A 12,719-nucleotide genomic window follows, 5' to 3' on the forward strand; every position below is an offset into this window, starting at 1 on the left:
TCACAAAAGGAATGCTCTTTCCAAGAAACTGAAAAAATCCAGGTTTATACAATGGGAATGAAAAAGATAGAGATACCGAATGGATTGCCTGCAGCATGGGAGAACGTGCAAACTGTTCATAGGCTATGAGAACAAGAAAGTCTCATAACCAAGTAAGATGAAAAAACGGGACTGAAATCTGCTCTGTGGGTCTATACAGATGTCTCGCCTTTTTTCCTCTAAAATTAAGAGTCCAATCAACTATTCCTTAATGGTTGCCATATCTGGTGGCAACAGAAAAGAGACAGCTGAAGAGTTACCCTTGCAAAAGTGATAGAACAGATCACTGATGTTCAAGAGTATCATACGTAACAAAGAGCCCACACAGAACTCTGAAAGCTGTTCAGACAAAGGAAGAAAATATAAATTCCTGATTCCAGTGAAAGTGGGACTGGAAACAAATCCAAAGATACCATTAGTTTAAAAAGACTCCTCTTACCCACCCAGAAATGAATGAAGGAGGCAGCAGCCGCTGCTGCCTCATATCTTCTACATCAGCTGGTGTTGAATTTAACATCTCTTTCAGGCCTAGCAACGCTCTTGGGATGTTGTGGCTAAACTCAGCTGATATCCATAAGGACAGACACAGACAGTCTTTACAACATAGGTAACAAATTTTAGTCAGTGTAATCATTTATTTTGTAAGCAAAGCCCAGATAAATTATTTTGAACAAAATAAGGCATCGTTTCTATCTGGAATCAGTAACAGACAGAAATCTACTCCGACTCTTCAGTCACTTTCTGGATATGACAGCACTATATGTCATACCTGTGCTTATAATATCACAACAATCAAAACCACCTAATGTATACCCTGTACAACAGAGGCACTTCCTCTGTTCTACCATACTTAGCAAATCACTGCATAAATTTTTCTATACAGCACGGAAATTTTTACCACAAAAAAGCTCGTAAAACTATTTTATGTGTTTTTTATGAGGTCAATAATCAGCTGAGAGAATCTGTCCTGAGTAAAGCAGCCAGCCCTTCCAGATTTCTCCTACTGACCGCATCATTTGATTCAAACATGACAAGTGAAAATGGGAAAGATGTAGCAAATTAATTCATTAGAGCTATAGTTCAGCCAGGATTCAGTTTAAAGAAACATTGCTAAGAATATTGCTACAATTATGAGCTATTTTCACAATCTTGTACCATCTGCCAAAATGTCTCCTAAATGAAGTCAAATTTCTGAAAATTCTCACCTGTGATAGTTATCATGCAAATGCTGAACATGCTGTTGATTTACTTTTCAGAAATGTCTCCTTCCAAAAAAAAAAAAAAAGAATGTTCTACTGTGCTTTAGAATGTAGGTTACAAGACCTTTTGATGTTGGCAAAAAAAATAGACGTGTGCCAAAGATAAGCTGTTACAGTGAAATGGAAGTCCTCTGAAGCACACAAAGCTGTTATTGCAAGCACAGCATTGCTATAGAAATTCTGGAGTAACAGTGAGTAAATCATACACTGCCCTAACTATTTGTATGACCAGGATAATAAAGGCACAAAAACCAACACTGTGCCTAAAGGACAGTGTTCCATTTCCACGGATCACTGTGACAGGTACTCTTAATTTCACATAGTTTTCCAGAGGTCATGCTTCCCTGTGCAATTCAGAGCACTGTTGAAAGGAAGACCTCAGGAATCAGCCCAAGTTAAATTTTTTTGAGCTGCATCTTGTCAGGAATCCTGAAGAATCACAGACACACTTGTCACTCATTTACACTCTAGGTTCCTCTCTAGAACCTAGCAGAAATTTGTTGTAATCCATCCTCATATTAAAGCTGTTTCACCAACACTTCAAGCTGGTAGGAACAGATGTCACTGAAAGAAAGAAGCTGTCCTACCCCTCCTCAGCCTGGTTTCTAAATCTCTCCCCACTTCTCTTTCCTCCCTCTTTGCACTGGTATAACACTTCATGCTGTTAAGACAGAGAATCGGATCTGTCACACTCAATTTTTTTCAGATCAGTTTCCTGATGCAATATATCATGGAGCGGAACAAATACTCTTGCCAGGACATGGAAAGAGGACTGCTGAGCTGGGGAATAAAAAGTGGGGAAATGGGACGAGGCTGATTCTTTCAGGAGCACTACCAAATCATATCAGCTTAAAATCTACCAGGAAACAGTGTCTGGGACACAATTCCCCAGAGACGTTGTGGAACCTCTGACTTTAGAGATACTCAAAACTTGGCTGGAAATGGCTGTGAGCAATCTTCCACCATCCATCTTTAAAGTTGGCCCTGATCTGAGCAAGGGAGTGGACTAGAAGAACTTCAGAGGTCTCTTCCCACCTGGGTGATCCTGTGATTCCGGTTTGCCTGTTCTGCTCAGCCTGGGAGTTGTAAGCCTGGTGCTTACCACTACAGTCTCTAGCTGGGCAACAGTAACTTCTCACAGGAGAGACAAACGTATGCAAGGTTAGTGTGTCTCACTAACGGAACTCTCATTTTTAAACTGCAGATGGTATAGAAGTTATTTGTTAGTAAGATGAGGCTAAACATGACCTGAAAAGCACACAAATTCTTTAAGAATCGTTCAACCACTGTCCAATCCAAACCCCTTTTGTTTATTAACTTCTGCACAAGATGATGTATTATATCTACTAGAGAACTTTTGCTATAGGAAGATAATATGTTCCCTCATCCATACATTTCTGGTTTTGAGACCAGATGCACAAGTCTGATAGGAAACTATCAGTGTTAATACTCCCACAATGTTTGTGAAAATGCAAGGTTTTACTGAAAGCTCCTGTCCTACAATTACCGCAATTTATTCAATAAGTCTCATTTTGTAAAAACAAAGTGTATTTTCCTAGCAGATATATTAAACTGCCAAACAAACATTAACAAAAAGCCATGTTCATTACATGACTTGTAAACAATTATTTCAATTACTTAAATGACAGTAATAATATACTGCACGTGTAGGAGGATGACCTGTGATCCCTAGTCAACATACCAACTTAGGAACCAGAAACCACAGCTTTTAATAGATAATGTGCCCCACAAATCATTAAAACAAGAAGGCTGGAGGCAATCAATCAGTAAAATAACATTCACAAAAATGTACATTCATAAAATAAGCAGTCTGCCTGATTTTCTTTTCTGCCTACTTCGCATCTCTTAACTCTTCTGAGCAGCATTTTGAAATATGTTTTCAAAAGGACATTCCCATGTCCTGATTGTTCTCAAAAATGTTTCTCTGCTTGATAACCTTTTAACTCTGGTCCATCCATAATTCCTTCCAACACACACTCTTTGAAAGATTCTTTAGTGATTTGGAAAAGTTTGTGCATACTTTAGATGGGTGGAGAGGGCGAAACACTGCATGCGAGTTGGATGATGCCTCTTATAGCCAATGCTGGCTTCACACCCACTGGACCAAAGACATCATTCTGGCCAATGTAAGATGCCATTGCCTACACCTCTGTATTACTTTTCTCGCTTTTAATTTTTTTTAAATTCATTTCTTGAGTAATCCCTTTCTTCTGCGCATTGACTTCTTTACAAAATATACATACAAGTAATGGTAAACAGCTTCTATTTGTGGGCAGGGAAAGAAGTGTTCTCTGAATGGGGAAAAACATTCTTTCCAGCACCTAATTTCTCTGTCCTACTTTCCCTATATTTTGTTCCTGGTCTGTCCTTCCCCTACACTGCATCTGCCATCTACTGGCACATTACTGTAAAAGAGTTTGGCATCAGAGACTTAATTTCATTAATTTTGTGTAAGGGCCTGTACCCAGCTCCAGTGCCACCCCTAGCTATTGGGAGGATCAACCACACGGAGAGTCTTTCTTAGGTCCACCCACACTAGCTGAGCCATGACATTGATAGTGAAGCTTTTAAAGACTCTATGATTTTTCAGAGATTCCCAAATGTTGGGAATTATCTTCTGTAGGTATATCCATAGGAACGTACACTTTATAAACAGAAGTTCCTCTAAAGTAAACACATTTTCTCTTCTACTTCCCTTATCTTCCTAGCTTCCAGCAGCCAGGTTGCCCAATTTCAAGTTCCATTTCTCAAATGCTTGGAGATAATAGGAACTTCTGGTGATTACAGGAATGCTTTTTCATAAGCAATCCATTTTTTCTTTCTGTTTTTGCCCAGGACAGATAATAGGCATAAAAAATTTTAAATAGTGGGTTCTTTTCCACTAGCAGAGAAAGGGTCCTGTAAGAAAACATGTTCATCACCTTTAAATACAGGCATTTTGGTCAATGCCAGACCATCATCTTTACATTCCCTTGCACTCAGTGCAAAAACAAACTTTGTATTTTATACTATCTCAGCTTGGGGCTAAGTAGTAATGGCTCCTAAGTTGGTGAGTATGACATGCTGACTTCAAGAATTGGGTCCTGAGGGGCAATGCAAAGTGCAGTCTTCTCATTAGCACATTTTTTTTTTCCTGCCTTATAAGTAAGTTACACATTACTAATAAAATAACACATGAAGTATGATATTATTCATTAGTAATAAAGGCTGCATTGAGAAGATGGATCTTCAGAAATGCCACTTCTTGAATGCTGTTTCTTCAAGTTTCTTCATTTGTTTCTTGGCAAGATGGTCAACGCCAATCTTTGAGAAATATGTGAGCATTCCCTTCTCTGAAATCAGATGTAAACCAGCTGTTTCTTAATTTGATGTCTCACAAAATGTTGTGTTTTGTTCAGCTCGGCTATAAACTTTCAGAGGCAGTCTCTTGGTGCATGTCTTTAAGCATCCAGCATAAAAAGCCATCATCTCAGATGGACTCTTTGAGGCCTGACTGAAGACAAACCACTTCACAACTTTATTTTCAAAGATGTCTGATGTGAAAAAAAAAGCATTGTGAGTAAATAGACACAGAAATGCAAAGTGCATTAGAATTTTACCTTGAGAGCATATTACTATTGTCAATTCACATTGCTCCAATATTATTCTGTATGCAGAGCTTAAGTTTGACCTCCAAAGATTTGAGACGCTGAGGATCTATCAATGGAAGACTTTTCCTCAGCTTTCTGGGATATGTTTCTATACAGAGGATTGTTGGAAGTACTCAAGCTATTAGTTTCTGTTTAGAAGACGGTTGCTGTTTAGAAGATAGCATGATAAGAAAGAGGTATTACGACAATCTGTAACCTTCAGATTTATTCCTAGCAAACTAGATTTAACAAACCACCACTTTGTCAACCGGCCCTTACAGTTCTTCCTTGCCACTCAGCCTACATTTCCAGTGTTACTCATGACACACTCCGGAGACATCCAATTACTTAAAGCAAAGTCAGATTCTAACATCCTGCAACATTTACAGTCACATTGGACTTTCTTCCCAATCAGCCTGCATGAGCCAGACCAGCTTCAAACAAAAAAAAAAGATTTTAAAATAGGAATGAAAGTATGCATTGTGACCTCCAAATCTTGAGCCAGGACATGGAAATCCAGTTCCAGCTTTGACATTAAAAATTAATGGGAGAGGGTTGCTGCTGTGAAAAAAAAACACACCACACAAACACAAAGAAAAACCCTGACTCTTGAATCTCAGAGTATTTTGGTTGCCATCCAAAACCAGAGTAAAAACCTGCATATTCCAAACATTGGTTTAACTTCTATTCTTTTTAAATTAGCAAGGCAGCTGTAATAACATCAGCCATGCAAGAAAGATGTCTTCTGGAAAGAAATGGAATAGGAAAGGTAAAAATCTTATCCTTTCATGTCTCTATTTATTTGATTGATGAGCTTTGCACTTTTGACACACACCAATCACTCTCAAAAGGTCTGTGAAAGTCAAATTCCAATCAAGGCGGAATAAGTGAAGCAACAGAGAAATGGCCCCTTCTGTTGTTGAACATTCAAATGCATCCATTTATTACCTAAACACACTTTTCTTATATTGTTCTATGATTGCTAGAAACAGCAGGGAGTTAAGGCTGTGTGTTATCAGATGCTTTAACTGGAACAATTGTAATACTGAATTGGAGCAGGAGGCTATAATTAATCGTGCACTGAATTAAACAGGGGTGATTGAAAATAGGTTTTGGTAGTCTAACAAAGGTAAGCACACAAGTATATGTGGATTAAACAGCAGCTGGTCTAATGGCCAGTCTCGTTGCACTGTTACCCATGCTGCCTTACCTCCACCCTAATCCTACCCGTATAATCATATGTACACTTCTTTTTTCTGTGTTAATTTTCCATCAGTTTGATTTTCTAATCCAGGGATTGCTCTGGTGCAATGGAAATGGCAGGCATATATTGCCTGGAGTGGGACTACACCTTTCATTGGCAACTATATTTTAGACCAGCCTACCTCATCTCATAGAATCTTTTTCATAAGCATCCTAGCACTTCTAAACTGCACACCCTTCATATTCTTGGGTTTTGTTATGTTAATTGAATTACTTATTCAATTACCATATTCTCTTCCACTGAATTACACAGTGGAGAAATTGGAAATATGGAGAAAGTAAAATAAGAAGAAATCTACCCTCTCTCTTTTCCCCTCCAGAAACATCAGAGATCGTCAACATATTAAAAAAAAAAAGTCCTCTCTTCTTTTTTGTGCCGTATTTTGATTTCAGCACTGTTAAACTTACTGATCCTTTTTCAAATCAAACTTGATGAAAAAGTGCATGCACATGATGCTAACGCTGTATAATTATGTAAATGCAGAACACAAGACATGCTTCTTAAAATTCCGAAACAGTTTGTCACTCTGAATACATCCTGCTAATGTAATACCATAAAATATATTTCAATTAATAACTTCTCTGAAAGAAAAGACAAAAAAAATTTGAAGATTAATTTAACTAACAGCCATCACACTTTATGCTAATATTGTAAGTATCCAATGCATTCTATTTCAGCATATCCAGATTAGAGGTACAAGAAATTTTGGATATGAGGACATGAAAAGTGAGGTACAAGAATTTTGGACAGCCTTTTTTAAGAAAATAAGCCTGACTGCCCTAATATCCCAGTTTTATTCCATACCTTTTTTTCTAAGAGAGCTCTATTGCAGTTGGCTTATCATGGCAGAAATGTTGTGAATAGCTTTGACAGACAGGAGTTTTGCAATGAGAAGGTCATAGGCTTAGTCTGGATCTCCCCTTGCCTGATTACACAGTGAGTGTTTTACCGCAATTGGCTCTAGTCACTGACTGATTTTCATTCCCAAATACCTGTCATCACCATCACTGATACATTCAGGAAGGGCAAGACTACAGCCAAACAGCATGATGTGTTGATAGCAGCTGAGACGATTGAGATAACTGAAGAACTTCAGGAACTTTTCCATTTCAATACTTTTGACGATGGAAAGAACTGAAGCCACAGTGGTATAGTTATACGGCAGCATTTGGCACTGGCTGTTGGTGATATTTATGCAGGCACCTGTGAAATCAAAACAATATATTTAGAACAAAAGTATTGCCATTTAATAGTTGGCTCAAAGCATGTGATATTGGCTACTCAGTACACATAATATATGCGATGCCTATACCTCACAGATAAGATGACAATCCATAATATTATCATAATCCTGTCAAAAAAGAAGTACCTAATTAAAAAGGAAGCTGGAGAGGCTTGGTAGCTTATTTTGGAAAACCAAATAAACTCTTAGATATTTTCAAAATCCTCTGACTCTCTACAAAACTGGACTAGAAGTAACACAAAAAAAATTTCTTTCTGACACAGGTTGGACGTACAAACCATATCAACAGCCTGGATACAGCCAGCTTTGGATGAAACTAAAAATGGAAGTAATACAAAAACCCTGAGGCTAATTGGGTTCTGAAGCTGCTCTGGTTTTGGTTTCCATGACGTTTCTCTTTTTGATACCATTCTACTTTGAAGATGGCTTTCCTACCAAAATCATCAACTTGCTTACTAATTTCTCCCAAGGTGATGGTTTTACCTTCACAGTCTTTCTTCATTACCCTACCAACACAGAATTATATCTGATATAACAGATTGAACACTTAACCCTGTCCTGAACTGTTGTCCCACTCTTGACCTACCAGAGCAACCTTTGTCTGCTAATGTCTTGTCACGTGCAGCAGGCTCTCTCAGCTATGCAGGATCAGCAGGTTAACTTACTACATGAACATCTTAAGAGTGATTTTCACAAGCTATACACCAAAGTCAGAATTTTCATCAAGAACAAACTATTTAAATTTAATATTTATGACAGCTCCCTACTTTGATGAAGGCCCTTCTAGGCCATCTAGTCAGGCTCCAGCAGCGCTTTTTCACACCTGGGGCATATTCATGTTGTACAATAAGCAGGGAACTCAGCCCATTCTCAAGACCAGACTCTGCCACTAATCGTCTCTAAACAAATCAAACTCATGCTAAATGACCATCCCAGTTCTAGTCTTCTGAAGGGGGAAAGCTCTTGGAGCGCCTTCAAGCCTCAGCACTTCTATTCTCATTATCTGAGCAAACTGGGTGTAGGTAGCACTAAATGGGGTAGATCCTTTCCATCATCAGACATTTTGGGACTAGTTCTACCAATGTGGAACCAAATCTCATCTTTAATCCTAAAATGTCTAGAAAATTTCTAGGAATCCCACTAAAAAGGGATTTTAACCAAACCAAATTCATCCATTCTACCTTAGAAATTTGTCTGATTTGACTAAAGCAGCAATTTACAGACTTCTTGATATAGGAACGACCTTTTGGAAAACAATTTTTTTCCAAAGCTGCCATGTTCTCCTGACTTTAAAGGAATCTTGAGACTCTGCTTGATTTCACAATCTCATATGTCAGACATATAAAGCTACAGAATGCCTTTTTTAACCTCCTCTGTCCTGCTGCTATTGAATATCCAAATTGTCATGGACTCTTGCTCCAGAACAAAGGAGCATGGCATTCCACCTAGCATCTGGTCTTTCCAGCAAAATCTTCTAGAACTCTTTCCTGTCTTCAAAAATTTTAATTTTACCTCTTTTAATTTACTATGACATCTTGGTACATTCTCCATTTCAGTTAAAACACTAGAGGGACAGATTTTCTTGGCCTCCCTCCAGCTATGAATTTCTCATGTACAGTCCACTTCAAACTGAACATCTGATACTGCATTTCAGATGCTTTCTCCATAACTCAGGAAATGGACCCAAATAAGTGAATTTCTTCTGCCACACTTCAACAGATGCCAGGAGCTAGGATCCATTCCTTGGAATCCATCCATCAGGGAAATGTACAAACTGGTTTATCCTTGGTTCAAGTATCAAGAGTTGAAATCAACTACTTGACAGCAAAAGCATAGTCTCTGCAATTTTTCTAACATAAACACTAGCTTGAAAACATGATTTTCATAAGTCACAGCAGCATCCGCTTCCTAAAATGAGGGAACAGCTTGGCTGCCAAGTGTCTACACCACGTAACTCTTCCCTTCTAAATACCTTCTCAGGCCCTTCCTTGCATTTTTTCCACACTCATAGAAAAGTTGCATATTCATTCTTTTCCAAGGCACATTATACCATAACAGAAAACACCAACCAATGCTCACAGAACAGCAAAGAGTCATATTACACTATTGAAGAATATAAAAAGGATACATACACATTCTGGAGGAAAAACGCCAACATTTCTACAACTAGACAGAGCACTAATTGGGCACTCTTTTAACCCTTTGGAAAAGTACAGTTAAATGGAGGATAACAGATCTTCAGAAATTTAAGAAACTATATGATAAAAGATAAGTAAAATTGAAGTAGTAGTGGTGCCATACGCATAAACTGTAACACTACAAGAAAAGTAAGGTCTGAAGGAAAAGATACCTTCAATTACAACACCTGACACTGATAGAATGAAGTATTATTATCTTTTCTGTCAAAGGGTAATTCATCTGATAGATTATAATAGCTTATGAGTGTCTTCTGGTCTTGATATTTCCACCAATGACTAAAACATTCACACCAACCTCCAGCCAAAAGCTTTCACTGTATTAACTACTGGTTTGTCCCTCATTAATATAATTAATTTTTCTTAATTACAATAAAATTTAGATATTTTTTCTCTCACTTTATTTCCTTGGGGTTTGCCTCCTCTTACATGATTCAGTGAGCGGCTTATACCCAACAAATCTTGCCTGGTTTTCCCAGCTTTCTCAGTACTAGGCACAGATGGCAAGGGGGGGTCTGTAGGCTGGGGCTGCCCTATGCCAAACACAGCCAGTTCCAGTCAGCGCAAACAGACCCACTGCAGGGCACTGCTGAGCCCCTCAGCCATCATGGCAGCACCTCAAGGAAAGCATGTCTAAGAAATAGCAAAATGCTGCACAGGTGCAATCCCCTGTGAGGAAAATGAAGTGTGTGAAATAATCCTGTGAACACTAAGGCAAGAGAAGAAGGAGGGAAGGAGGTGCTTCAGGCACCGGAACAGAAATTCCCTTGCAGCTCGTTGAAGGGGCTCTGGTGGAGCAGATATCCACTCTGCAGCGTGTGGAGGACTTCACACCAGTGCAGGTGGATGTGTCCTGAAGGAACTGCAGCCCGTGGAGGATCCATGCTGGACAAGTTCATCCTGAGGGACTGCAGGCCATAGAGAGGACCCACATGGAAGCTGTTCTGGAAGGACTGCAGCCCATGGAAGGGATTCCAGGTTGGAGCGGGGTAAAATGTGAGGAGGAAGAAGCAGCACATAGGAACCGTTACAGACTGAGCACAACCCCATTCCCCATCCCCCTGTGACACTCACAGCAGGGATGATGTAGAGAAGTCGAGAATGAAGGAGTGAAGCTGAGCCTGTGAAGAAGGGCAGGTTGGGAAGAATGTGGTTTAGTTCTTGTATTTGTTCCTCAGCATCAAACTTTATTTTTAATTGGCAATAAATTTAATTAATATTCCCAAAGTTGAGTCTGTTTTGTACCTAATGGCAATTGGTAAGTGATCTTCCTGTCTTTCACTCAACCCAAGAGTTGCCTGCCAAGGGCAATCCACCATAGTCTAATAAAAATATTCTTTCTTTTCAAATTCAAGTAACATGAAACAGTAATTGAAAACAGTAAAAAAAGTCTACAAGGGAGATTTAGTTTTGACTCATGCATTGTGGTACTGTCTTTTTAATCTTTTCTTTAGCTAACCCAGGTGCCGCTTCGCCACATCAGGTTTGGACAATATTTATGTGCTTCTCATGGCATGAAGGTGCCCATGACAGGCAAGACAAACCTGATGTCAACAAGCAGATCTGAAATAGAGATGTTGGATTCAGAGTCATGTGGAAATATTTCAATGAAATGGGGAGAGGAAGCCCGAGAGAAGGGGAAATTGTAGGTCATCTTTCTGTATGGAACTCTAGACAGAAGGAGGGAAGAAGACAGGACACATCAAAGATGCAGTAACTGAATAGGATCCTTTGGATAGTTCCTACTACAAGATAAAATCTTGATGAGTCTCTGTGCCAGGCTACATTGATTTTAAGAGCAGAAATTGGAGGAAGGCATTACACGGACAGAAAACCAAAATCAAGCTGTAGAAGGAAATAGCTTTTAAAAAGACTAAGTCTTCAATTCTTTTCAAGTCTGATCAACACTTCCGTATCATTTGTACTATTTCCTTCCAGTATAAAATTCTCAATTATGCCAAAAAGTACTCTGTGGCTATTCTGCAGCTGTTTGTGCCAGGACAAATTTTGAATCATAGTTTGAAATCAATAAAGAAACTTCTTCAAAGGCAGTTTGGCGATACTACTCAAAATATACCAGTCAAACTAAGTCATAATTTTCTTCATACTTTCAGGCTGGATCCAGTTCACTTGGCTTTGTTTTTAAATCAGCCAAAGATTTTTATTTTTCTTTCTGCTTTCCCTTAATAATTCTCCTTCAAGACTCCTGAAAATGCTTGCCTTTCAGATATCTGTCTTAAATTTGACACTGTAAATAGTGAGACAAATAATGCATTTAATTTCTTCAACAATTTCAAGTTCTTCAGTGTCTGAATGATTCTTGTCATCTGCTGCAGACCCCTGCTGTCTTCCCCCAGAAGCTCTCTTATTCTGGATGCAGTGGAAATTACTCTTGATACGACTTAACCTCCCATGTTACTACATTTCCTCTCATTTTCCATCTTTACGTTCCCTTCACTTTCTGTATTACAATGTCAGATTCATTGTATAATTTCTGCAATTTTTTATTGTCAATACAGCTTTTTTTCACATATGTCCCTATTTATGTACTTTGTCCCCTACCCAAGACACAACAGTCGTTACTTATAATGAGTGCAGATTACCTTTCAATAATAAGTGCAATTATAATAACAGCAATTTACCTTTCAACACATCCCATCTTGCTCATGTTTCTTTGTTATTTTTTTCTACTTGGATTTCATTTTGCATTTAAAGCCTTATGGTTTAGATAAGATTCTTTTTTTTAATTGCTTATACAGTAATTTTAAAAATACTTACGGTGGTATAAGCTATTCGGATACAAATAATTTGTGCCTATTTTAAAATTTATAGTAAATGGGGAATGGGAGGGCGGGAGGGAGGGAGTTGCATTGTTTTCTTAGGCCTAAAGAACCATTACATTTTCATGTCACTTACCCCTCAATTCCCTAATGGAATTCTGAAACACTAAGAATATAAATACTGCAGATGCATTTTTATCTAAATAATATATTAAACAGTTGTTGTATCCAGAGTGTCTAGTTCATCCTTCCGCAATTAAATCTGTCTAAATGAGAGGATAACATTTTC

General features: G+C 38.4%; 1 protein-coding gene across 1 annotated transcript in view; it reads right to left on the reverse strand.

Annotated features, from left to right (window-relative positions):
* Positions 1-7,957, reverse strand: part of CORIN (corin, serine peptidase) — an 85,841-nt gene extending 77,884 nt beyond the window's left edge. The window contains exons 1-2 of the mRNA XM_010137575.1: positions 7,891-7,957; positions 7,205-7,415 (exon numbers count right to left, since the gene is read on the reverse strand). Of these exons, the coding sequence (XP_010135877.1) occupies positions 7,205-7,415; positions 7,891-7,957 (278 nt within the window). The remainder of the gene's footprint in view (positions 1-7,204; positions 7,416-7,890) is intronic.
* Positions 7,958-12,719: the final 4,762 nt, after the last annotated feature.

The sequence above is a fragment of the Buceros rhinoceros genome, unplaced genomic scaffold, assembly GCF_000710305.1.
Source record: "Buceros rhinoceros silvestris isolate BGI_N320 unplaced genomic scaffold, ASM71030v1 scaffold10306, whole genome shotgun sequence".
NCBI lineage: Eukaryota > Metazoa > Chordata > Aves > Bucerotiformes > Bucerotidae > Buceros > Buceros rhinoceros.